Here is a 27,869-nt window from a genome sequence, read left to right on the forward strand (position 1 = left end):
GACACAACTGAGCGACTGAACTGAACTGACTGAATTACTTTACAATATTGCATTGGTTTTGCCATACTTTGACATGAGTCTTTTAACAATAATAAGGACAAAACAACACTACACAACTATGGTGTCCTTCATGGGAGGTTTCCTGAGGGATGTAAAGAGAATATGTTGACAGCTGTGAAAAAAATGTGCTTAAAGCCTGCAACGCAGGAGACCCAGCTTCGATCCCTGGATCAGGAAGATGATCTGGAAAAGGGAATGGCAATCCACTCCAGTATTCTTGCCTGGAGAATCCCGTGGACAGAGGAGCCTGGTGGGCTGCAGTCGATAAGGTTGCAAAGAGTTGTACTAACACTGAGTGACTAACACTTTCACAGCTTGAAATTAAATAAACCAACAGTTTACCTTAACCAAATTCCCCTTATATGCATTTCTTTATTTTTCATAAGACTTGACCTTTTATTCAATGATTTCTCAAAGATACATGTAAATAATATGAAGTCAAATATTTCTACATAGTTTAAAAAAACAAACAGCAGCAGCTAGTATTCCATATCCTCTCTACCTCCATTTTCTGTTATGACAAGAAAGTATATTCAGCTCTTCTAGATTTTTTATCTGGCAGTTTCTTGAGTATTTCTAAATTGTTTCAACATTTTCAAACGTAGTCACTCATTGCGTAAGAGTGCTAGGTACCACTCCATGCACTTAGCATGCTAATAACAAAGACTGTTGTCTCTTGAAGTAAAATTTAAGGGGAAGGAGGAAGATAATAAAAAATAAGCCTAATAAATTATGCTGTAGAGTATTTCAGAAGAGGAAAAGTGCTCTGGGTGAAAGAAACCATAGAGTAGGAAGATAAGCATCCAGTGGATGAGATGGAGAGATGGTAGAATTAAACAGCTGTCAGGAGAGCTCTCCTTGAGGAGGTGAGATTTAAACACTTGAAGGAGGGGAAGAAGTGAGTCAAGCAGGTATAAAGCTTCCCAGCCAGAGAATGGCAAGGGCCTTACCTGGTGTATTTTAGTAACAACATGGAGGCCAACAGGCTGAGCAGAGTGAGTCAGGAGGGAGTTGGGAGATGAGGTCAGGAGATGCCACTGTAAGAATTTGCGCTTTTCCTGTGCTTAGACATTTGGGGCTTTAAAAAGAGAAATAAGAAGATGAATGATTGACCTTGAATTTCAGAATATCTGTTGTGCCTGGAATTCCCTGGGAACATGGAAGTGATTACAAAAACAGACACTAAGACTCTCAGTAATCTGAGAGACGATGGAGACTCAGAGCAGGGTCTTAGCAAGAGAAGTGGTGAAATTCTGGATATCTTTAAAGCTGGAGATAATAGGATTTCCTGAGGCAATTGGATGTTGGCTGCTGTGTTTTATTTCTGCCTCCCAATCTTTTAAAAGCGGTCAGATGTCATACTTTTCTCTATAAGTCACTTACTGTCTTCCACTGCTAGTGGTAAAGAACCCACCTGCCAATGCAATTAAAAAAGAGACTCAAGTTCGATCCCTGGGTCAGGATGATTCCTGGAGGAGAATCGGGCATCCCACTCCAGTATTCTTATCTGGAGAATTCCCATAGACAGAGGAGCCTGGTGGGCTACAGTCCATGGTGTCTCAAAGAGTTGGACATGACTGAAGTGTCTGAGCACACAAGCACCTACGTCCCATCTCCCTAATGTTTTAGATCTCTTCTCTGCTCATGGTTTGGCTCCAGTTTGATTTGTTCTTACAGATTCATACAATTTTGTATTTAATACAATTTTTATGGTTTTTAGAAAGGAATGGGAATAAATATTTTTGCTAAATTTACTATTTTGAAAAATGAACAATTAAAAAAACTATTTAGATAGCTGGTTATGAGGATAAAATAATAGAAAATATATGTTAAGCTTGGAAAAATGCACCTTAACTTTTTATTCAGCAAAGATTTATACAATTATAAAATGTAAGGTGCCATATTATTTTTATTCTTGATATATATCATTGGAAACCAATGATGTGATTTCCATCCTTCAAAGATGATGCCCTCTGAGCCTTACCAGATTCAGGATCTTCTTTCCTGGAAGGCAACTTTCTTGATTCCACGTATATTTGCAGTTTTATCTCTTCCTTCAAAGTATTACATAGTAAACAGTGAAAGTGACAGTCGCTCAGTCATGTCTGACTCTTTGCAACCCCACAGACTGTAGCCCATCAGGTTCCCCTGTCCATGTTATTTCCCAGGCAAGAATACCAGAGTGGGTTGCCATTTCCTTCTCCAGGGGATCTTTCCAACCCAGGGATTGAATCCGGGTCTCCTGCATTGTGGGCAGATTCTTTACCATCTGAGTTACCAAGGAATCTCAGGAATCCCCTATAAAATAAATTTCATGATTTATGAAGCAATTATAATAGATCTATCCTTTAGTATGAATTTCCTAAACACATAGATATTCTATATACTTGCCCTTTTGTTTTATTTTGCATCTATCATGATCTTCAATTAATTTTTAATTGTTTCATAAATCATGAAATGTATTTTATAGGAATATTATGTATTATTCTTCAGTCATGCTAGGATATTCTAATTCTTCACAGTGATAAACATACAATGGTGCATAAATTATTCCTGATTGAGTAAATTAGGGATAAATGTTGATTTATGACTCGATTTGTCACTTCTAAGTGTACATGCTTTCATTTAAGGAGAGTTCTTAAATGGTAGAGATCATAGGTTCATTTTCTTTAGTATAAATTTCTTATTGATTTAGGTTTAGTGTGAGAAATTAAGTAACTGTGAATATTGAAAAGGTGAACTGTGAGAATAATAGGGAGAAAGAGACAGCTTATAGCTATAAAAACTAAAAGAAAAAGTATGGATGATTATACAGGTGATTAATGGATCCTGCTGGTACAGCTTTTCAGGAGAACCTTGTCAATAAAGATTTCATCTGTTACTATTACAGTAGATGAATTCAGTCTGGAGGTTGGGAGGTGAACTATAAGCAAATATGAAATGTACTGCTGCTGCTGCTGCTAAGTCACTTCAGTCGTGTCCGACTCTGTGTGACCCCATAGACGGAAGCCCACCAGGCTCCCCCGTCCCTGGGATTCTCCAGGCAAGAACACTGGAGTGGGTTCCCATTTCCTTCTCCAATGTGTGAAAGTGAAAAGTGAAAATGAAGTCGCTCAGTTGTGTCCGACCCTCAGCGACCCCACGGACTGCAGCCTACCAGGCTCCTCCATCCATGGGATTTTCTAGGCAAGAGTACTGGAGTGGCTTGCCATTGCCTTCTCCGATGAAGTGTACTAGGAATAGAAATATCTTTGTTCAGAGTTCACGTGAGGAATACATTTTCCCCTCGGCTCTGGCAATGGAAAACCACCAAAATCAAAGCAAGACTTAGATACTGTAATTGATTCAGAATTATTAGATCACAGTAGACTAATTGCTATTGTCTTATCTATGAAAAAAAAAAAAAGCATGTTTGAATGAAACAACTTACCAACACATTTTGTTAGGTGTCAAAACCAGAACTCATTTGATTTTCATAAGTGAAACTAGTAGAATTGTGAGTTGTGACTACCCACAAAATTTATGCCTGGAAAACATATTTACTATCAAGGCCACTCCGTCTGACACCATGCTTATCACCAAGATCAACAAAGTTTATTAATGATAGCTGACATTGACCAGATTCTTACTATTTGCCTTCTAAGGTTGTCCTCACTTTAGCAATGGAGACATGATGATTAGAAATGCTTAGTGATTTACCTGGAGTTATGCAGCTGGGAAATAAATGATGGAGACAGGACATAGAGTCTGATCTCTGAGTTCAAATATTCTTTGCTACCACACTACTATACTTGTCCTTTCGGAAATAACAGCTTAGGCTCTGTTGTCACCATTGAAAGCAAATGTGTCACACTTATTGAGTGGAGAAAATAAACATGTTTTTTCCATATTATGAAGACAAAAAAAAATGGACTAACTTATTTTTGCCACATTTTCAGGTGATTATTTTTCATTTTCTTTCCTTCTCTCTTTCTTTCTTTAGAATTCTGTTTTATTTGGCAGACTTTCTGAAGACTCCAGGCCTGGGAAGCAGTCTCTCAGAATAGCTCTCTTCAGGTGATTATTTTTCCATCCAGATATAAATGAGTAACTAATTATTGACTATGTAAATTGAACATAACTGCAAGCAGTAAGCATATATAGACTAAAATAGAGGAAATATTATGATCAGAAAATTAGAAGATTGAAAAGGTGTTAATTGCTATTTGCTGATCACTTTTTGCATATCTTTACTTATTGTTTTGTGCTGGTCTCAGCCTATGGGTAAACAGTGTTGTGGCTGGATTAGCCCTTTGTAGTTATTATGATTGCAAGATGCCCTCAACAATAACCACTGAGAAACTTGAAAAAAGAACAAGGTTCATTACTAACAAGTTCAAGAGTATACATGGCAAGTCTGGTCTTGGATAGAGAGAGAGCAGGTCTAGGGTTCTGCTTTCAGTGAGGCTGAAGGTGGTGGCCTTGGGTTTCTGGGTTCCCTCTTCATTGGTGAAAACAGAAGAGAAGGAATTAAAAGAGCAGGAAGTGAAAAACAAGTGGCCCAAATTGTCAGTAACCCAAAATCAACCAAGATCTCTGAAGCAAAAGACTCTGAAACAAAATAGTCTAAGAGTATAGGCAGCTGGCTCTTTATCTATTCATGTGATTAGCAATGGTTGTTTTTTTTAAGAACATTTGAAGTGGATGCCTGCACAGTCATAGCTTAAGTCAGGCACTTGCACTACAAAATGAACAAAGAAAAGCCCCTTAAACTTACACTGCAATGACTTTTGGATCTTTTAATAAACATAATAATTACGTTCACTCATTTTTTACTCCTAAGTAAATATGATACAAAAAAACTTTAATACAACTTGCACAAGCTCAGAAAGGAAGTTGTGGAGTTAAAATCCACACATTTAGAGTCTATTCTCTGCACTGGACACCACACAGCAAATGAAAACTCTTTATTGTGATAAACGGGAAATTACTTTTAGACAGAGTTGTTTCCAGGAATTGTGAGAATACTGTTGGGAAGGGATAATGTGTAGAAGCAGCCAGGGAAATGGTTGTTCTGCACCTCATAAAAATGGAAAGAAATGAAAGACTAAAATGGGGGAAAGGAAGGAAGCAACAAAAAGGAGGGAAGGGAAGGCAAAGGGTAATACAGGAGAGAACAATTGGAAAAATAGAACGAACAGTGGAAAAGGGAAGGAAGATTGAAGAAAAGCAGGAAGGGAGGGCAAGAAACAGAAATTATGTGAATAATGGACAATTAAAGGGTGTGGGAGAGGGCGGCTTCAAAGGGTCCAAAAGAAGCCTGGGAAAGAGGTTGCGAGGTCGGAAGGTTCTGAGGCTGAGTAACAGACAATAAAGCAGACTGTGATGATTGTGCGTGTTCCTTATAGGTTAGTGTTTCTTTAGAGAAAGAAGGTACAAGATGACCTTCCGCTTCATTTTGCCATCAAAAAGTCGACCTCCGTGCGCTCAGCTTCATTTTTTTATAAGCCTAGGTCTCTGGCTCTGTGAAAAAGTCTTCCCAGGGCTCCTTTCACATCTTTATTCCTCAGTGTGTAGATGAGAGGATTGAGGGCTGGAGTCACTACTGTGTACAAGAGGGAGATGAATTTCCCATAAGTATGGGCATAAGAACTGTTGGGCTGGATGTAAACAGCTGTGATGGTCCCATAGAAGAGGGACACAACCATCAAGTGGGATCCACATGTCCCCAGGGCTTTGCGCCAGGCCTGGACTGAATTGATCCTAATAACTGCCTTGGCTATATGTCCATAGGACATCAATATCAGTGCTAAGGGCAAGAGGAGCAAGACCAATGAAGCAATGAATAGCTGGACCTCATTGGCATGGATGTCCACACATGCAAGTTTAATCATTGAGGGTACCTCACAGAAGAAATGATGGAGCCACCGGTGTCCACAGCGAGGCAGCCAGAGGGTGACAGTGCTCTGGGTGAGAGTGTTTCCTACTCCACTCAGCCATGCAACCCCTGCCAGAGCCTGGCACAGCCGTGGGTTCATTACGGCTGCGTAGTGGAGAGGTTTGCACACCGCAGCATAGCGATCAAAAGCCATTACAGCCAGGAGAACGCACTCAGTGGAGCCCAGAGCCAGAGAGACGTAGAGCTGGACAGCACAGCCCAGGGCTGTTATGGTCTTGGCTGGTCCTCTTAGGTTCCACAGCAGCTGGGGGACAATACTGGTAGTGAAGCAGATATCAACTAGGGAGAGGTGAGTAAGGAAAAAGTACATGGGTGTTCTGAGTTTAGAGTCTGTGGAGGAGATCAGAATAATGACTGTATTCCCCACCAGAGTCAGGAGATAGGATACCAAAACAACCACAAAGAGTATCTTTTCTACGTTGGGCTGATCAGAGAAGCCCACCAGGATGAAGTCTTCTTTGACACTGCTACTGTTCATGCCCATCACCCTGTTCACAAAAAGGAGGAAAACATTGTAAGAATTCAGAGGAAGGATAATGTATCGGCCTCTGGTCACAATGTGGTGGTGGTGGTGGTTTAGTTGCTAAGTTGTGTCTGCCTCTTGTGACTCCATGGACTGTAAGCACATCAGGCTCCTCCGTCCATGGGATTCTCCAGGGAAGAATACTGGAGTGGGTTGCCATCTCCTCCTTCCTGACCCAGGGATCTAACCTGCACCTCCTACATTGCAGGCAGATTCTTTACCAGTGGAGCCACCAGGGAAGCCAGTATCAACCTTTTAAAATTTCTCTTTGAAATGCTGCCTCTGAGAGAAATTACTGTGCCCCATAGAATAAATTTTGGCAATGTCCTTCAGAAGTTGCAGCAAATGACAATAAAACCCAGACTACAAAGAGAGGTACATGATGGCTAATTGTAGAAGAAAGAGTTTTCTTGAGAGGTAACTATTAGAAGGTGAGATAAAATTTATCACAAAAAATAAAGAATAGCAGAAGAATAAAATGTATATGATTAACTTATAGCTTATGCAAATTCATTCAAATTAAATGGGGAAAACTCAGTAATACTGATGTAAAATATGTGTAAATAATATTTCAATTCTTCAACTGTAATTTTGAGTTGGCTATTTTTTCCTCAGGATTTTCATATATATATATATATATAACAGCCTACTTCTCGAGATTATAAGATCATTTTTCCTATAAAATGGCAAACATTTGGCTATTGAAATGAATATTAACATTTATATCTAAATATTTAATCATTATGCACACATGATTTCAAAAATGTATTTCCTTTAAGGATTAATCAACTCATTTATCCCACCACTTATTAGTGATGTAAATTCATGAACATATTCGGAGCAAACCTCCTTGCCTTCTTTGGTGAGTGGTGTTGAGGAAGGGAGTCAACTTTCCTGTCTTGTGTGTTGAAAGAAGAGGTAGTTGAATCTGATGGAAGGAATGAAGATCAGGAAAGGAAGCGTCTTAGGTAGGATGAAAAAGGCTGCTTCAATGCACTTCACATCCATATCGAATTTTTATCTTTAGGAAGATTAAAAGGCCAGGATTTGTAATGGACTTTCAAAAAGTCCAAACAGCTATGCAAATGTTTGAAGTATATTCACCGATACAAACCTTATTCCCCAAAGACCGTAACTCTATTTCCTGTTTAAGACAAACAGGTGCTTTTACATGCCATCAGTGAAAATCACTCAGGTCTCAAAATTCTTCCTTAATAATTGCATATCCTGAAATTGTTTTATTACTTGTCAAGAAAATTAATCATGGAAGTAAAATATACTCATATATAATATGTGTTGATTTATCTTATCATGTAAAAATGATACTTAGTAGAACCCAGTGAAAAGGAAAGAAGTTAAGGGAAGCGTCCAGTGTGGGATCTAGACATTCACCAGCAGCATGATGTCACTGAGTGATCACTCAAAATAGCAAAAATAAATAACAGTAAAATAAGCATACAAAAGGACCCCTACAGAACAAACCAGTTTATATTATATAGACATTTTTCTTATAAACACTCTTATAATTATATATCTTCATATGCATGCACAAAAATACAAATACATGCACACATGCATAATTCCTTCGATTCTATTATTCATGGTCAATTCCCAACTATTTGGTTCCCTAAAAAGTACTCATTTTTCCTATTAAAGGCGTAACAAAAAGCCAAATTCATGTCTCTTGTTTGATTTTCTTTAATTCAGCCTGCAGGTTGCTACCTTATCCTCTCAAATGAGAATTTCTCCTGTGTTTTAACTCCTGCCACATTCCCCGACACATATATGCAATACCTCAACAGAAATAGCATGAAAGATCAATTCACAGTCATGAACTTGCTCCTTATTTATACAGAAAGTTATAACAGTATGTTTACTTTAGGCTTCTAGAAAAATTCTAAGCCACTATGATGCAAAATTTATCATCACCCATGGACCATATGATCTCCACACCTGGGTGAACATCACTTTAAAATAGAATCTCAGTTTGCCATTAAAAGTTAAGAGTCATAAGCATGTTGTAGATATAAAAACAAGGCATCAGCAGAAGTAAATAAGTTAAAAGAAGAACATTTCCAGATTTCCTTTTTTTGTTTTTTCTTCCTTGGAATACTGATACTCTCATTGTGAAAAAGAACTTTAAGTCATAGGATTCAAATTATTATTACCTCGAAATGAGCTCTGAAGGCCCATGTACTAGTGTTAGGGACTGTCATTTAAGATGGAGCTCCCTGAAGGTCAGCAAGTCAGGAGAGACTGGAAAGGACACAGAACACCAAATATGGGAAAGTTCCATGGAAACAGTTCTCCCAACATGGCCATTAATATCAGGCTCTGTAGCATCATCATAAGAAGAACTGTCCCAGGAGATGATCCTGAAAGAGAGAGGTTTGTCCCTCTGATTTTTCACTGTTGTTTCCACCTAGGCCAAACCCCAGAGATATTTAAAGTCAGCCCTCATTACCACCCAACGCTGAGTTGATTTCCTCATTTCTGCCATATTCATGTTAAATTTCTAATAATATAATCTATATTATACATATATGTACCTGCTAGACATGAGTTTGAGTGAACTCCGGGAGTTGGTGATGGACAGGGAGGCCTGGCGTGCTGTGATTCATGGGGTCGCGGAGAGTCGGACACGACTGAGCGACTGAACTGAACTGAACTGAACCTGCTAGTTACAAATATATTCTGTTATATTTGTAATTGAAGATTACAAATTGAATTGTAATCTTGAATATTTGTATATTTAAGAATATACAAAACGAAATCTTGTATATTTGAATTGAAGATACAAATATATCTTCATATTTTCTATATTTTAAATTTTAGCCAATCTGGTTGTATATTTCATGATTTCAATTTGTATTCCCCTGATAACTGATGAAGTTAGCTAGTTGACCTCATGTTAATAATTGCCTGATAATTGACTGCAAATAACATAAATGTGAGAAACTGAAAAGTCAGTCTTTGACTACAGAGACAAGTAAACATTCCTGCCTAGATTCCACTTTTCCCTCTGCACAGGTTTACCCTGGCAAGTTCAGAAACTACACTTACCAGCTAGAGGCACAGAGGAACATGCACAAGGTGGAAAGCAGGGACTCAGCTCATCCACATCTCCACTGCAAGGTCTCAGATGGGAACAGACTCAAGCTCAGGAAACAGAATCTTTACATGTAAATTAAGTGTCACTCGACAGTGGACATTTTAATTACTAATGTGAAAACACTTTATTACTAAAAGTTGACATTTTTACCATTTGAAAATGGCTGGAAAGATTATGGGACATTCTAAAGATGTAATCCAGGAGCAGGGAAAGAACTGCTACATGGTACAGGCAGGATGGATAAAGGAATAAAATTGTTGTTCTTCTCCATTAATCACACCCCATGAGTACTCCTACTGTTAGGATATCATGGGTAAACATGGACTGAGTTTTTCTAGGTGCCAGGCACTCTGCCAAGCATGTTACATGCAGTACCTCACTTATCACTCACCACCCTAGGAACTTGGTATTATTGTTTCTCTCACTATAGTGGAATAATTTTACCTACAAGTTCAATAACTTGCCCTGAATATTAAGAAGTTGCTGGGTGTTTAAACATTAATTGAACAAAAGATGAATGACAGCATGTTGTAGGAGACAAGGGATAAATCAGATCATAATGCTGGAGAACCTGGAATTTTGTGCTACTAAAACTTTATTTAAATAAAGATATGCCCGATCCCAGATGGAGTCACTGTGCTAAGCTCAGAAAAGTAAACCGAGACACAAAACCTAACCTAATTGTAGTTACAGCCTCCTTCAGGAGTGTGGTTTTAGCTAGTCAGTCTGGAATTTTCTTGTCAACACACTGAAATAAAATTAATATTTTCTGACAGTCCTATAAAAATTTAAACATAAAATTTCTTCTCTGCCCTTAGCCTCCTCTCTCCCCACACTGTGAATTGTGTCTCTCCGTTATGTGTTGATAAAACCTGTCCCATTGGTAGGAACACCTGATCATCCATAAAGGGCAGCCACAAGACAACTCCTTAAAAGACAACATTTCTTCTTGATCTTGTTTAGGGTCATATGACTCACCATGAAGGTGCTAAAGTCTGTTTATATAAACTGTCAAGAACACATCATTTGATGTACAGCCCTCTGTCTCAAGAAACTTATGTAAACTGTGTTTTGACTTCTAATGGGGGAACAGTTCTCTGAGCTTTCTGAGATGCTCTTCTTGGGTTATAATCCTTAAATTTGGCTTGAATAAAATTTTCCAATTCTTTCTTAGGTAGGCTGAGGCTGATAAATTTTTGTTGACAGCGCCAATGAGGTATTCTAATACATAGTCCCTTTTCATCCCCCATAGGTAGCTTACCTGAACCTGAAACAATCCGGTCTTTTCTCCTTCTGCCTATAAAAGTCTCCTATTATGTATAACTTCTCTTTACTTGGTAGATGGGAAGCTACCTGATTTATGACTTGCTAAATAAAACCAATTAAATCTTAAAATTTATTAGGCTGAATTTTTGTTTTTTGACATTAGTAATCAGTGGCTCAGTGGTAAAGAATCTGCCTGCCAATGCAGGAGATGCAGGTTTGATCCCTGAATTGGGAAGATCCCCTAGAGAATGAAATGGCAACCCTCTCTAGTCTTCTTGCCTGGGAAATCCCATGGACAGAAGAGCCTGGTGGGCTACAGTTCATGGGGTCACAAAAGAGTTGCACACGGCTTAGCAACTAAAGAACAGCAATCATTTAAATTGGAAAAGTAGAATTATATATGGAAAATAATTTTATGGAATAATCAAACTGGGAGAAAAGGAAGGTTTGAAGAAACAGTTTGGAGGTCTTAGGAATTCAGTCATAGATAACAAGTGTCTAAGAGACTAGAAGGTGAATTACATGAGTTGAATTACATGGGTTGGCATAAAGGTCTGTTGTGCAGCAGAGAGCATATTACACAGCTGAAGGCACTCATAGTTATTGAAATAACTATAATCTCCATACCAAATATATCCATAAACTCATTTCAGCTCAGGATCACGTGCTTGCAAACTTATTTAAAATCAAAATAGAGGATCTGAATGAGGGCAATGGAATGTGAATAAGATGGAGGGAAAGGATTAAGATAACAATAGGGAATAAGATTAAGAAGACTTTGATATTCATGCGAGGGTCAGGTAGACCTAACTATAAAGTAGAACTCATATTTAGATTTTATGCTGAGTTAGAGGAGTTATGAAAAGCAGTGGGGATCCTTTGGTCTATTTAAAGGTTATTAAAATAATTTTAGAAAATGGTGAAAGTTTCTGTCAGAGAGATCAAATGGTTAAGGCCTATCAAGTCATCGTGAGTTTTTAAATCACAAAAGTGGTGTAGAAGTAGCCTTAATTATTGTGTGGTTTCTATTAATATATAACAGACCGTGGGCTAAACTCAGATTTATTTATCACAACAGTCATGTAAATTAGGAACTCTTATTACCACCCAAATATTAAGTACTGATTTACTTGATTAGCTTGATAGATTGGGTTTTGAACTCAAGCATTTTGACTCAAAATATCAATCATATTCTCTACAACACAGATTACACCACCTAAACTGGCTCTTAAGAAGTGAAACTTGGTGCTGATCTAAAGAGAAGTGAAGTAAAGAGAGATTTTGGTTGGTCTCAGTGTTTTCAGCACAATGAAAAAGAAGTGCGATGTACAGGACAATGCAGAATATAAGACAATTGCAAACAAACCAAGCACAAGTTAAGACGGATGGAGGAAGACTGAAGAATTTGGAAGTTATAGAATACCATAGTGTTTTCGAAAGTATTTAATACTCTTTAAGATTTGTTCAGCACTTACCAGAGCCATGAGTCATTTTAAAGAACATTGCATGAATTAATGTGTTTAATTCTCACTGCAAACCTGTGAGGTGATTAAACTGAGGAACAGAGAGATTAAGTAAAGAACAAAAGGTTTTATATAGCTAATGAGTAGAAAGAGCAAAGTTTCAAACCAAGTCTGGCTTCAGAACCCACGTGTTTTACAATTTCAGAGACCCTGAAATAAGAAATACAGCATCGAGTAAGATTCAATACGAAGTTTTGCCCTGTAGACCCTCGATCCATTTGAAATTAGATTACATTAAGTTTTAGTATTTCATTAAATGATTAAGTAACTTATATAATTATTTAACAATTACTTCTATTGCTTTCATTTAAAAGCAAACCTTTTTCTTAATAGCATTTTAAGTAGATTCACAAATCTGGTACATTACTGTAAAAAGAGCCCATATTTTCAAGTTTTTCTTTTTTTTTCTTTTCTTGAAAGATTTGGGATACTGTGGTCGAATGTTTTAAACAGTGTCACACCAGGGCTCTTTTACAAAAGAAGTACAACAGTAATTACCTCATGCTAATATATACGTTTCCATTTTCTGGTTCATATTAAACACTATTTAATTCCATAATCAAATATGTAAGCACATGCATATTGGGTAGATCACTAAATCTCCCTATTCTGAGATATTCCCTTTAAAGACATTTAGTAGAAAAAAGTATGAATATGTTTATAAAACACACACATACACACAGATGAAGTTTCATGAGATATACAAATCTAAATGTGCTTTTTTCCCCCTGAACCACAGTAGCCATATTGTTGGTAAATACAGGCAGAAAGGTAAGCAGTCACTTGGGAGTAGTTATTTAATCTTAGGTCTCCTTAATAATTTTCCTCAATGAAAAGTCAGTTTCCTTGATTTTTCCTTAGGAATTTTGTTCTATTTTCAGCACTCTTCTCAGGGCTCCTTTCACATCCTTGTTCCTCAGAGTATATATGAGGGGGTTGAGGGTGGGAGTTACAACAGTGTAGAAGAGTGTAAGGAACTCCCCCTGTCTATGGCCATAGAATCTCTTTGGTTGAATGTATGTGGCTGAGCTGGTCCCAAAGAAGAGGGACACCACCAGCAGATGGGAACCACAGGTCCCTAGAACCTTACGCCAAGCTTGGAATGACTTAATTTTTGTCACTGCTTGCACAATGAATCCATAAGAGACCAATATCAATGCCAGGGGAAGAAGAAGGAGAACTAATGTGGCCACAAAAAGCTGGACTTCATTTGCATGGATGTCAAAGCAGGCCAAATTGATCATGACAGGCACTTCGCATAAGAAGTTGTGCACAAGGTGATGTCCACAGCGAGGAAGTTGAAGGGTGATGGTTCCTTGGATAAGAGTGTTTCCTATTCCACATAGCCAGGCTATTCCTGCCAAGGACTTACAAAATGATGGGTGCATAACACTGGTGTAATTGAGAGGTCTGCAGACCGCCACATAGCGATCAAATGCCATGATGGTCAGGAGAACACACTCAGTAGAACCCAGTGAGAGGGACACATAGAGTTGTATGGCACAGCCTGTTGATGTGATGGTCTTGGCTGGTCCCTTCAGGTTCCACAACAACTGGGGGACAATGCTGGTAGTTAAGCAAAGGTCAAGAAAGGAGAGATTTGTGAGGAAGAAATACATAGGGGTGTGAAGTTTGGAGTCCAGGCAGGAGACCAGGATAATGACTGTGTTGCCCAGGATGGTCAAAAGATAGGATATCAAAATGATCACAAAAAGGATGGTTTCCAGTTGAGGCTGGTCTGAGAATCCAAGCAAAATAAAATCTCCCCCAGATGTTTCATTATTTTGTTCCATTAGTCTGTTATTGTAAAAGAGAAAAATGGACACAAAATTCAATTGAGGGAAATAACATTATTACCATTTACTTCTAAAATTTGAAATAAACTCAGATTTTCTTAACTAGTCAGTTTTCACAGAGAAGGAAAAATGGTAATTATTAAAAAGGCATTCTTAAAAACAAAGGCATTGTTTTGTGTCATCATTTCTTGACTCAATAAATATTTGACTCATCCTCTTTTTTTGGTGTGTGATCATTCTCTTTTCCCATTTGTTGAAAATTATTATTGAAGGTTATTTTCCTAATAAGAAAAGAAAAGCTCTCAGTTTGAGTGGCTATATAATTCTGTTAGTAGAAGTGGGGGGAAAAGAGGATAGGAATGCTGAAGCAAATTTAAGCACCTAGTATGAAATGAATTATGAGTGATCTTTGTTTGTTTCCACAGAAATTGCAATGCAAAAATAATGAATAACGGTTGAGTCAGTAGATCAGAAAAATAAATGGAACATATTTTGTGTCTTTTGTTACTCAAGACAAAGCAAGTTCTGATAATGTTTCTTATAACTAAATATTTGATCAGAGTGTGTATAGGGTCAGACACAGGTGAATTTCAGCAGAGAGGAAAGCTAAATAATTTTATAAGCTATTTAGCAACTGACCACAAGTTTTTATACCTCAAAGTTGATAAAAAGATATTTGTGATACATGCACATAAAAACAGATGCACAAACTCATGTGTGCAATTTGTTCAGTTTTTGATAAAATGTCTTCAGATTTATTTAAAAAGATAAGGTAAAAACTCACTTACACACAGCCACTTAGTTAAAGACAAGGAATTGGCATTTGGTAATGGTGAACTGAACTGAACTGAATGTCATGAAAAGTCAAAATATATCTTTGTCATCAATTTTACATTCTGCATAACAGAATCAGTCCAGATTACATTTCACCATACCTCTTCATTTACTACTTTTCTACAACATCATCTTCTGTGTCCCCAAATTTTATGCTCTCATCAAGCGTGCATGCTAAGTCATGTCCAACTCTTTGCAACCCCATGGACTGTAACTTGCTAGGCTTCTCTGTCCATGGGATTTTCCACGCAAGAATACTTCAGGGGCTTGCCATTTCTTTCTCCAGGGCATCTTCCCAATCCAGGGACTGAATCCACATCTCCTGAATTGGCAAGCAGATTGTTTACCACTGCACCACTTGGGAAGTCCCCTTTATGTTCTAAAATCAGTATCTTGTTGAATCATTTAGGAATAATGAAAGCTAAATTTGTAAGCTTATTCAGGTATGTGTATACTTTTACAAGTAACATTGCATCTCAAGTGAAATAAACAATGCTTTCAAAATTTTGTTTTTTTAATGTTATTGAAGAAAGTTGAACAAATGTAATTGTATGTATTTAAAGTGTACAACATGATAACATGCTATACATATATATTGCAGAATGATTACAAAGATCAAGAAAATTAACATATTCATCACCTCACATAGATAACATTGGTTAACTCTTTTCTCTGTGTGAGGTGAGAATGCTTATGATCTACTTTCAGCGACTTTCAAGCTACAATACCATGTTATTAACTGAAGTCACCATGTCACACATTAGCTCCTCAGAACTTACTCTTATAACTGAAAATTTGTATCCTTTGACTTACGTTGCTCCATTTACCCCTCCCCTTAGTCTCTGCAACCCACTATTCTAGTCTATATTCTGTTTCTCTGTCTTTTTTTAATTCAGCACTTAAGTGATACCATATAGTATTTTCGTACAGGTTGTAGCAAATGGCAGAATCTCCTTTCTCATGGCTGCACCAGATAGATAATCTCATTTTCCTTTATCCATTCTTCCATTGAAGAACATTTAGCTTATATCAAGATTTTAACTACTGTCAAATGGAAGAAATATCTAGAGGAATATCTTTTTCCTTTGGGCAAAAAGCTCAAGAACTTTCTTTCTGCCATGCCCTTTTCTGATTATTTTTGTGGTATGAAAAATGATTGTATTCGGCAAATGCATAGAGGAAGGACTCCTGAAAGGGAATCTGGAGGAGAGACAAAGTGAGTCTTTAAAGTTGCTGAGTCAGTCAATGCTGGCTAATGTACCTGGAGGCCACTCGAGAAGGAGAGAGAGAGGTGGTAAAAGAAGAAACTAAAAGGGGTTTCTTCCATCATCTAGGTCATCCTCCTTCTGCCTTATATCTTTGTCAGCTTGCAGAAGAGAAGATGGGCAACATGATTTAAGCATGTTACAATTGCTTCACTGAAGTGAATATCATTGCCCAATACCAATGAACTCAGTGGAAGTAACTGGTTCTTGAGCAGTAGTCCTTCGAGGAAGTCAAATTAGAAAAAACTGAGAAGTACATAGGAGATAGATGTTTAAGACCTCAGGGATCTGTATCTGCAAGTTGATAATTAACATGGAGTCTAAAGTGTCCAGAACAGGGCTTTCTCAAGGGAGAAGTGTGAAGGAAGGCATTCCTCAACTGGACCTTTGTTTTATCTCCAGCCAGGCAATATCATAGACAAACTACGTCACCTTCACCCCAGTCCCTCAAGCGTGTGCATTCTTATATTCTTTCCTGTGGGTGAAGAAAAGAAAAACCAATACAACTTTATAAAGCAGTTATCCCGCAATTAAAAAAAAAACAGTATTGAATTATTCAGAAACACTTTCTGAGAGTTGAACTACTATTATTAGAATTATTAATTCTAAACTATTAATTATTATTATTATTAGAATAATAAGCTGTTTATCAGGTAGTCAGAGTTTAGTGCTAGAGAAAGCATCTGTAGATTTGTTGCCATTGGCCTTTTTCTTCAATATTGATAAATTATTCTCAGCACATAAAGCATCTTAAGTGTAGTCGATAATTTTCCAAAAGCTATTTGTGGCATTAAGTGAGATCGTGAAAGTGAAGTGAAAGTTGCTCAGTCATGTCTGACTCTTTGTGACCCCATGGACTATGGGAATTCTCCAGGCCAGGATACTGGAGTGGATAGCCTTTCCCTTCTCCAGGAGATCTTCCCCAGTCCAGGGATCGAATTGGGGTCTCCCTCATTGCAGGTGGATTCTTTACCAGCTGAGCCACAAGGGAAGTCCAAGAATACTGGAATGGGTAACCTATCCCTTCTCCAGCGGATCTTCCTGACCCAGGAATTGAACCAGGGTCTCCTGCATTGTGGGCAGATTCTTTATCAACTGAACTATCAGGGAAGCCCTTAAGTAGATTTGGTTTTATATAATGAATGTCTTTATATAATTACTGATATTATACATATCAGTAATTGAGTTCTTGAGCCTCATTCAAAAGAAGGGTCAATATTTTAAATATTCAGAATCAGTCTTTCTCAAGCAACATTTCAAGGAAGAAAGAAACATTGATTAGTCCCAGTATCCTCCAATTATTATGCTGCTAAGTCGCTTCAGTCATGTCCGACTCTGTGCGACCCCATAGACGGAAGCCCACCAGGCTCCCCTGTCCCTGGGATTCTCCACTGGAGTGGGTTGCCATTTCCTGCTCCAATGCATGAAAGTGAAAAGTAAAAGTGAAGTTGCTCAGTTGTGTTCGACTCTTAGCGACCCCATGGACTGCAGCCTACCAGGCTTCTCTGTCCATGGGATTTTCCAGGCAAGAGTACTGGAGTGGGGTGCCATTGCCTTCTCCGCCGATTATTATAATGGTATCTAAATCCAACTTAAAACTTCATTGCTTTGCAGTAAGGCGTTGTCTCCTGTGGAAATTTGTAAGACTGTTTCATAGAAAATAGATTTTGTCACCAGAACGTGATTAGAAGTGGACTAAATATTTCCTAAGAAGTATACTTTCTGGAAAAGAAGAGTGTACAAAGTCCAGAGTGTGGGGCCAGTTACAAATAGTTTTGGATCTTTTGCAATAGGGAGACTTTTACTGCAAGGAGGTCCAACCAGTCCATTCTAAAGGAGATCAATCCTGGGTGTTCATTGGAAGGACTGATGCTAAAGCTGAATCTCCAATACTTTGGCCACCTCACGTGAAGAGTTGATTCACTGGAAAAGAGTCTGATGCTAGGAGGGATTGGGGGTGGGAGGAGACGGGGACGACAGAGAATGAGATGGCTGGATGGCATCACCGACTTGTTGGCCATGAGTTTGAGTGAACTCCGGGAGTTGGTGATGGACAAGGAGGCCTGGCGTGCTGTGATTCATGGGGTCGCAAAGAGTCGGACACGACTGAGTGACTGAACTGAACTGAACTGAATGCATAAGTGGCTTACACAAGTGATGGGGTAGCTGGAAAACCAAACAGTGAAATGAGAGTTGAACTTGAGACTAGAAATAGCTGGCAGCTATTCCTACTGCTGGACTTGAAGAAGCAAAAGAAGCCAAAGGCCGAGGATAACCAGGTGGAAGCAGGGACAATGGTAAGCTTGCCAACAGAATTAGAACCAAAAGAAGAGATGGCCTCCGCATCTTGAAAAGCCTCCTACAGCACAGTGGAAGGCAGAATTACCCTGGCTTCTCTTTTCTCTTCATTCTGCTCTCATGAAGTCAGTGTCTCCCACGTGAAAGCCAGTCAATATGGGAGCCTGGAGGAAGCAGCCTTCAGACCCCAGTCCTCCTGTAATACAGAACAGTGATGAAAAGGGACAATGAAAGAATTTGAGGGCAAACAGACCCAGGACCAGCACACCTAGCAAGTATTTTTATCCCTTTTTGGCACTACATTTTCTCACTTTGTCACTGCAGTTGAAAGAGAAGTTTATAGAAGGAAAATTACGACATAGTTTACATATCAGTTGTTTCGAATGTTTACTATTATGTGAGCGTTACTTGCTAAGATGTATCGGACTCTTTGCAACCCCATGGACTGTAGCCCACTGAGCCCCTCTGTCCATGAGAATCTCCAGGCAAGAATACTGGAGTGGGTTGCCATTCCCTTCTCCAGCGGATCTTCCCAGCTCAGGGACTGAACACGATCTCCAGCATTGCAGGCAGATTCCTTACTGTCTGAGCCACCAGGGAAGCCCAACTTCATCAGAAACTTTTACAGAAAATCCCAATACATGAACACTGTAATTTTCAAATTAAATGTATATATTTATATCTTATATTTATCCATATATTTATAACTTATGTAAAATATAAATTGTACCTGAATGGATTATTTTAAACAAAACCTGATATACACCATCTACTTAAGAGACAACTATAGAATAACACTGGCAATACCTTAAGAAGTGATAATACTGCTGTGTGTAGAGCATAATTCCTTTTTGATACAAAGGCTTTTTTTGAATAAATTTATTCATTTTAATTGGAGGTTAATTACTTTACAATATTGTAGTGGTTTTGCCATCAGTTCAGTTCAGTTCAGTTCAGTCTTTCAGTCGTGTCCGACTCTTTGCGACCCCATGAATCACAGCACGCCAGGCCTCCCTGTCCATCACCAACTCCCGGAGTTCACTCAAACTCATGTCCATCGAGTCGGTGATGCCATCCAGCCATCTCATTCTCTGTCGTCCCCTTCTCCTCCTGCCCCCAATCCCTCCCAGCATCAGAGTCTTTTCCAGTGAGTCAATTCATCGCATGAGGTGGCCAAAGTATTGGAGTTTCAGCTTTAGCATCAGTCCTTCCAATGAACACTCAGGATTGATCTCCTTTAGAATGGACTGGTTGGATCTTCTTTCAGTCCAAGGGACTCTCAAGAGTCTTCTCCAACACCACAGTTCAAAAGCATCAATTCTTTGGTGCTCAGCTTTCTTTATAGTCCAACTCTCATATCCATACATGACCACAGGAAAAACCATAGCCTTGACTAGAGGGACCTTTGTTGGCAAAGTAATGCCATACATTGCCATGAATCAGCCACAGGTGTACATGTGTTCCCTATGCTGAACCTCCCTCCCACCTCCCTCCCCATCCTATCCCTCTGGGTCATCCCAGTGCACCAGCCTGGAGCACCCTGTCCCGTGCAGCAAACCTGCACTGGCAATCCATTTCACATATGATAATATACATGTTTCAATGCCATTCTCCCAAATCATCCCACCCTCACCCTCTCCCACAGAGTCCAAAAGACTGTTCTATACATCTGTGTCTCTTTTGCTGTCTCGCATACAGGGTTATTGTTATCATCTTTCTAAATTTCATATATATACATTTGCATACTGTATTGGTGTTTTTCTTTCTGGTTTACTTCACTCTGTATAATAGGCTCCTGGTTCATCCACCCATTAGAACTGATTCAAATGCATTCTTTTTAATGGCTGAGTAATATTCGATTGTGTATATGTACCACAGCTTTCTTATCCATTCATCTGCAGATGGACATCGAGGTTGCTTCCATGTCCTGGCTATTATAAACAGTGCTGTGATGAACATTGGGGTACATGTGTCTCTTTCAATTCTGGCTTCCTTGGTGTGTATGCCCAGCAATGGGATTTCTGGGTCATATGGCAGTTCTATTTTCAGTTTTTTGAGGAATCTCCACACTGTTCTCCATAGTGGCTGTACTAGTTTGCATTCCCACCAGCAGTGCAAGAGGGTTCCCTTTTCTCCACACCCTCTCCAGCATTTATTGCTTGTAGACTTTTGGATAGCAGCCATTCTGACTGGCGTGAAATGGTATCTCATTGTGGTTTTGATTTGCATTTCTCTGATAATGAGTGATGTTGAGCATCTTTTCATGTGTTTGTTAACCATCTGTATGTCTTCTTTGGAGAAATGTCTGTTTAGTTCTTTGTGCCATTTTTTTAATTGGGTTGTTTATTATTCTGGAATTGAGCTGCAGGAGTTGCTTGTATATTTTTGAGATTAATTCTTTTTCAGTTGCTGTAATTTTCTCCCATTCTGAAGGCTGTCCTTTCATCTTGCTTATAGTTTCCTTTGTTGTGCAAAAGATTTTAAGTTTAATTAGGTCCCATTTGTTCATTTTTGCTCTTATTTCCATTTCTCTGGGAGATGGATCATAGAAGATCTTGCTGTGATTTATGTCGGAGAGTGTTTTGCCTATGTTTTCTTCTAGGAATTTTATAGTTTCTGGTCTTACGTTTAGATCTTTAATCCACTTTGAATTTATTTTTGTGTATGGTGTTAGGGAGTGTTCTAGTTTCATTCTTTTACAAGTGGTTGACCAGTTTTCCCACAAAGGCTTTATTTTTAACCATTCCTTAAAAGATTCTGTGGCATGCATGTATACAAAACTGAGGTTCTCTAACAAAAACTTTAATGAATTAAAATTTTAATGAGGAATGAATGAGAAGTTTCCGTTCCGTTCCATTCCATCGCTCAGTCGTGTCCGACTCTTTGTGACCCCGTGGACTGTAGCCTACCAGGCTTCTCCGTTCACGGGATTCTCCAGGCAAGAATACTGGAGTGGTTTTCTATTTCACTACTATATAGTACTATAAAGTAAATTAAAAAGGATATTGAATATCAGTCCCTGTAGAGCACATGGACTGATATTCAGTAGCTGGTGATACTCTATAATGGAAAAGAATATTAAAAGAATGTAGATGTACATATATATTATATATGGGGCTTCCCAGGGTAGCTCAGCGGTAAAGAATCTGCCTACCAATATAGGAGACATGAGTTCAATCTTTGAGTCAGGAAGATCCCCTGGAGAAGGAAATGGCAACCCACTCCAGTATTCTTGCCTGGAAAATCCCGTGGACAGAGGAGCCTGGTGGACATCAGTCCATGAAGTCACAAAAAAGTTGGACACAACTTAACAACTAAACATCATAAATCATTTATAAGTATATATTAAAAATACAAGAATATATAAACTATATATGTATAAAGTTGGATCAATTTGATGTACACCTGAAATTAACACATTGTAACTCAACTATACTTCAATAAAAAATCTTTTAAGGTACTATCTAAATAATATAGACACAATATTACCTAGCTATATTTAATAGTATGTAATAGAAAGTAGGTGAAAGACCTTAACAGCCTCTGCAAACTTTATTATGTATAGAACTAAAGGATGTTCTCACAGACTGGAAGTTCATTGGTCATTTCTATCTGTTATCCAGTATGCTATGACAACATGAAAGTATCTGTTTTGAATACCTTGACAGCAAAATGTCTGTGTACATGCACGCATCTATTTACAAGGTATTATGCAATTGATTATCTTCCACTGACAACAGAAGCACAAGTCTCTGTGGCACTTCTCTCAAGGGGCCTGTCTCTCTAATATAGAGACGGGAAATTACCTGGGAAGAAAAACTCAAGAAATTTGTGCTGAGTAAACAAATCCACCATCCATCTGAAGAGAGCTTCAGATTAGAGGGGTTTGCGATTACAGGAGCATGAGATAACAGGAGAGCCTGAGTTTACTGCCCCCATGGGGTTCCTCCACTGCCTGTCGTAGATCTGTGATCATGATTGAACTTTTCATCAAAACCCCAAGAACCTCTACCCTGGATTGCCATTCTTTCCAGAAGGTAGAACTTACTCTCTGTTGTTTTTGGGAAAAAGGGAAAAAGTGCTCGCTTTGGCAGTACATATCCTAAAAAAAAAAAGCAGAAAAAAGGAAAATTCATTTTAAAAGTTGAAGAAATCTAGAGCTACTTGCCTTCAGCAGTGAATGGAAGTAGTTTTTTTAATGTGCAACCCAACATTGACTAATGATGAATAATTGACTACCTTCTTCTCTTTGCAGATGTAAATCCCCGTATTCTCACCTTGATTAACAACAGGAATATAAAAGAGAGAACAGGTTCAGCATAGTCTGTTTGGAAAATATTGGTTATTCTTGCAACATAAATGCACAAGGAAAAAATTGTGAAAATGTAGAATTACTTCAAGCAAAATGAGGCCACTCATGTGCTGACATTTTTCCAGGAGTCATTGAATATTTCAACAATGCAGTTATTTTATTCTTTACTGAATACTAGAGTCAAAGTTAGCCAGAAGAGGTCAATGTCAATTTTAGTGTGTCTAGTGTTAATTTTAATTCAGGGTTTTTATTTTCCCACCAAAATGCATGGGCAGATAGACAGATGTTAACAAATGTGACCACCAGGGTCAGTTACTTTCTTTTGCTTCAATTCTGGAAAAACAATCATATTCCATTCAAAAATAGTTTGTCTTAGAAAAAATTCAAAATTTAGCTGATTTTTACCTTGGATGTCAATAAGCCACTTAGTCTCTCTAAACTGGACTATGCAATAATTGCCTGAGCGTTGCTGTAATGGCCATGGATTCTTAGAAGTAAGTTTTATTTTCTAGTGAAGATATTTAAGGGAAAATCAGAAATTTTCAATGGAGGGTTTTTTGTTTTTTATTATTTTTTTTAAGGAATTTGTTTAGATTTGATATCACAAGTAAATGACTGCAACCATTTTGGAGATCTCTGAACTGACCATTCAAAACCACAAATTTTCCTAACTGTATCTCTTAATCTTTGCAAGTTAATAGTTAAAAAGGCATGGGAAGTTCTACATCATTTACTTTTAACAAAGTCAACACATTGTACTAGGTGGCTGAATTCATAGACTCTTGTAATAAAATGACATTGAAGTATGTGAACTAAGGGGCTACGAGGGGCAAGAGTTTGCTATTTTAGGGAGTGTGAAGTATATTTTTCTAGAGAGTGGTATTTACTCTCTCGAAAGTAAATACCAGAAAGTATTACTCTCTAGAAAGTTGTCAGACCAATGACTCAATTAGGGAGATCACAGAAGTTTCTTTTAACACTAGTATCAGGTTAGTAATTATTTGCTTCACAGAAAAACAATGAATATTAATGATAACCATATCTAACACTTGCAATGTGAAAATTCTAACTCTTCTTAATTTGTCTTTAGGTCTCCAGTTCCGTGTACCCTGTTAGACTCTTGCTCTCTCAATGTATTTTTCAACTTATCTTTTATATCTATTATCTATCATGTATCCATATGTATAACCATCATCTTTCTTTCAATTTCTTTGGTTTTCACACTATGCACATTAATGGCCTGTATATTTTATCTTCAGAGAATTTGGGATACTTCCCAAACCTGCTTTTGTATGTGTTCTAATTCTATTCTATATTTATATATTTTTAAGCACGGGGTGTTTTCCTGACATTGTATATTTGTTTCTGTATAACAAGTCAACATGTTACATTTTTTGTTTTGCACAATTTTATTTTCCCTGTTATTTCTCTATATAAAAATCAGTGTCAAAATGTTCATTTTACTCAGTTAGTTATTTTTCCACTGACTTTAATATCTGATTTTCTTCCCACAGGAAGAAGATAGAAATGACCAAGAATGGTGACTCACAATTAAGCAATGAAAGGAACAAATGCTAGCCCTCCGGCAGGTTTCATCTTACTGGGCTTTTCTGACCAGCCCCACCTGGAGTTGATTCTCCTTCCTGTCGTCTCTATCATATACATTCTGACACTGATGGGGAACACAGCGATCATACTGATCTCGTACTTTAACCCCAAACTCCACACACCCATGTATTTCTTCCTCTCCAATCTCTCCATCCTGGACCTCTGTTTCACCACCAGTATTGTCCCACAAATGCTTTGGAATCTCAAGGGGCCTGACAAGACCATTAGCTACACTGGTTGTGTGATCCAGATGTATGTTGCTTTGGGGCTGGGCGCCACAGAGTGTGTCCTGCTGACTGTTATGGCCTATGACCGCTTCAACGCTATCTGTCGACCCCTCCACTATGGAGTGATCATGCACCCAAAACTTCTCCAGCAACTAGCAGCTCTGGCCTGGATCAGTGGCTTTGTGGGGTCCACGGTTCAGACCATCCTTGTTTTCCAGTTGCCTCTCTGCAGCCATCACATGGTGGATGATTACATGTGCGAGGAGCCTGCGCTGATTCAGATTGCCTGTGTGAACACAACCTTCCTGGAAAATGAGCTCTCCATAGCTTGTGTCCTCTATGTGGTGATACCTCTGGGGCTTATTCTGGTCTCCTATGGCTGCATTGTTAGGAGTGTGCTGAGGATAAAATCTGTTGAAGGCAGGAGGAAAGCATTTGGGACTTGTGGGTCCCACCTAATTGTTGTGGTTTTGTTTTTCGGGACTCTAACTTCCATTTACATTCAACCCAAGAGCAAATACACACAGAATTACAGTAAATTCCTCACCCTCTTCTACACTGTAGTGACACCCTCACTTAATCCTTTGATCTACACCTTGAGAAACAAAGAAGCTAAGTGGGCACTAAGAAGGTTGCTGGGAAGAGACCCAAGTTAAGGAGAAATGTGAAATATCTTCATACAATCCCTCAGATATTAAGGACTTTTAGCATCATCTAATTTTGGTTTTTCCTTTTGTTCGTAAAGATCACAGCTAAATCTCCTGAATAAAATGGTACGAAATTTTCTTTCAGTGACATCCTGAAGCTGCCTACTGTAAATCCTTCTCATATTCCTTTCCAGAAATGTTATGTCTCTTTTTTCTTTTGGCTGTTTTCTAAAGATTCTATGAATAAATACATAAATATTTATGGTGGTGCATATGTATACGTATTGTAATTTTACAAATCCTGGAGTTATTGTTCTAGTGATTAAGTAATGGCAGGGTCGATATGTTCATGACAGATCTATTTTCTCATCACAGAAGAAATCACCTGCCTCATAGAGACTGAACTTTCTTGAGAACTTTCTATTGTTCTCCAGATCTCTCATTCAATATTTCCACAGGCCGTAACTGTTCTGTCCGTTGTTTGCATACAAGCATAAAGGTCCACTAGAAAACCTACAATAACCTACCAGTTTTTCTTTTGCGGGGGTTATTGATTCTCGTTCCTTTACTAGTGGCATGTGGGACTAAGTACACCTAGGGATCTCTGATCTCTCCCACCCACAGAGAAAGCTTCCAAGAGATATGAGCGTTGAGACTATTTCTCATTTATACATCTCTTGTTCTCACATAATGGCTCTCAATTTCTTTTGACCAATTCTTTAACTCTTTATCTGGAATCTAAGAAAATATGCGTTAGAAATTTAAGTACTGTCATTTAATCTGAATATTTATATTTGTCACAATATATTTATTTCTTACCAAAAAATGTCTTTGCCACCTATATGTTATTCACTTTTATAGATATCATAACTTTATAAAATAATTCTCTTCATATTGAATATAAAGTTTTATCTATTCTAATAACATACTTTAAAATCTTGGTAGTATTTTCAGTGTAAAAATATTGACCTTATTTTACACATATCCACATATTTGTTTATAAAATATTATCAATAGTTTATTGGCTTTAATTGTAGAGCCTGCTTAGATATACTTGCAACATGCTATGGTTTTATAAATGTAGTGTGCTTTTTTCTTAAATAGGAATTTCCCTGGTGGTCCAGTGGTTAAGACTGTGTGCTTCCAAAGCAGAAGACATGGTTTGATCCCTGGTTGGGGAACTAATTTCCCAGATGCTGTGTGCTGCTGCCGAAAAAATTAATTCTTTTAATAGAGATTAAATCCTAGGAATCATTTCAACAAAGATAAATAATTCTATCTAGATATATTAAGTTGAATAAATTAGTAAAGGAAAGCAACTATATTGGAGAAGAAAATAAATGATCTACTTAGGAGGCATTGATAAGTTTAACAAGTGGTGTCTAAGTAAACTTTCTATATCTGTTCATAAGATAAAATTTCATTGACATTAATAATTAAACCTGGTTATATTAAAATCAAACTACTTCACTGATTGATTAGGACAGGTAAATGCTTACTAAGCAATAAGATTACTCAAATCATTTAAAATCTTATAGTTTTAAGTATACAATAAAATTTTTAAAGCTATTGAAAATGATATCCTTATGCCCACACTAGGATAGAACAGTAATACTTTCCATAAATTCTTTTTGTATGTAGTAGAGTAATTTAAAAAATTAGACAAGTCTATGTGGTGTTGGAGAAGACTCTTGAGAGTCCCTTATACTGCAAGGAGATCCAACCAGTCCATTCTAAAGGAGATCAATCCTGGATGTTCATTGGAGGGACTGATGCTAAAGCTGAAACTCCAATACTTTGGCCACCTCATGAGACGAGTTGACTCACTGGAAAAGACTCTGATGCTGGGAAGGGTTGGGGGCGGGAGGAGAAGGGGACGACGGAGAATGAGATGGCTGGATGGCATCACCGACTCTGTGGACATGAGTTTGGGTGTACTCCGGGAGTTGGTGATGGACAGGGAGGCCTGGCGTGCTGTGATTCATGGGGTCGCGGAGAGTCGGACACAACTGAGCGACTGAACTGAACTGAACTGATAAGAAGATGCACTGTAAAGAATACAGAAAAGACATACCACGTGAATACCAGCCAAGAAAGACTGGCATGATCTTACTAGTATCAAACAGGGTAGCCTTTGAGGGAAGAACTATTATCAGGAATAAGGGGAGACACTGCATAATGTAAACTATTTCATTAACTTGAAAGCATTAATAATCTTTAATTAAAATGCTTTCTATCAAACAACTTCAAAATATAAGGCAAAACCTAACATGTAAGAAAGGAAATAGGCAAATTCACAGCCAGGATTGAATGGATAACTGGTACAAAAGATAAACAAACATAAATGAATAAGGATATCGAAAATATAAAGAGCACAGCAAAAATTACAAAATCAATATAGTGAAAACACTGATGGCATGAAGACATACAAAATTTCTCAGGCACACACAGGGCATTTAT

General features: G+C 38.1%; 3 protein-coding genes across 3 annotated transcripts; 1 reads left to right on the forward strand and 2 right to left on the reverse strand.

The window, feature by feature from the left end:
• Positions 1-5,540: 5,540 nt before the first annotated feature.
• On the reverse strand, positions 5,541-6,482 carry LOC148774162 (olfactory receptor 2G3-like). Its single transcript, XM_088831257.1, has one exon. The coding sequence runs from the start codon at positions 6,480-6,482 to the stop codon at positions 5,541-5,543; it is 942 nt and encodes a 313-aa protein (XP_088687383.1).
• A 6,797-nt stretch (positions 6,483-13,279) lies between these two features.
• LOC129543519 (olfactory receptor 2G3-like) lies at positions 13,280-18,726 on the reverse strand. The gene is made up of 2 exons (XM_055406661.2): positions 18,704-18,726; positions 13,280-14,219 (listed from the first exon to the last, which is right to left on the reverse strand). The coding sequence occupies exons 1-2, from the start codon at positions 18,724-18,726 to the stop codon at positions 13,280-13,282; spliced, it is 963 nt and encodes a 320-aa protein (XP_055262636.2).
• A 5,759-nt stretch (positions 18,727-24,485) lies between these two features.
• LOC129543502 (olfactory receptor 2G3-like) lies at positions 24,486-25,418 on the forward strand. Its single transcript, XM_088831110.1, has one exon. It carries the CDS (start codon positions 24,486-24,488, stop codon positions 25,416-25,418), a length of 933 nt encoding a protein of 310 aa, XP_088687236.1.
• The last annotated feature ends 2,451 nt before the right edge of the window (positions 25,419-27,869 follow it).

This window comes from Moschus berezovskii, chromosome 23, assembly GCF_049115385.1.
Source record: "Moschus berezovskii isolate FMDL1 chromosome 23, NW_MosBer_1.0, whole genome shotgun sequence".
Lineage (NCBI taxonomy): Eukaryota > Metazoa > Chordata > Mammalia > Artiodactyla > Moschidae > Moschus > Moschus berezovskii.

Excerpts from the sequence above, each read along its gene's own strand:
- LOC129543502 (XM_088831110.1), top strand. The coding sequence starts at position 24,486 with ATGAAAGGAACAAATGCTAGCCCTCCGGCAGGTTTCATCTTACTGGGC.
- LOC148774162 (XM_088831257.1), bottom strand. The coding sequence starts at position 6,482 with ATGGGCATGAACAGTAGCAGTGTCAAAGAAGACTTCATCCTGGTGGGC.
- LOC129543519 (XM_055406661.2), bottom strand. The coding sequence starts at position 18,726 with ATGAAGAGAAAAGAGAAGCCAGG. Across the intron at positions 14,220-18,703 it reads AAGAGAAAAGAGAAGCCAGG|ACTAATGGAACAAAATAATG; the intron begins GTAATTCTGCCT and ends TTACAATAACAG.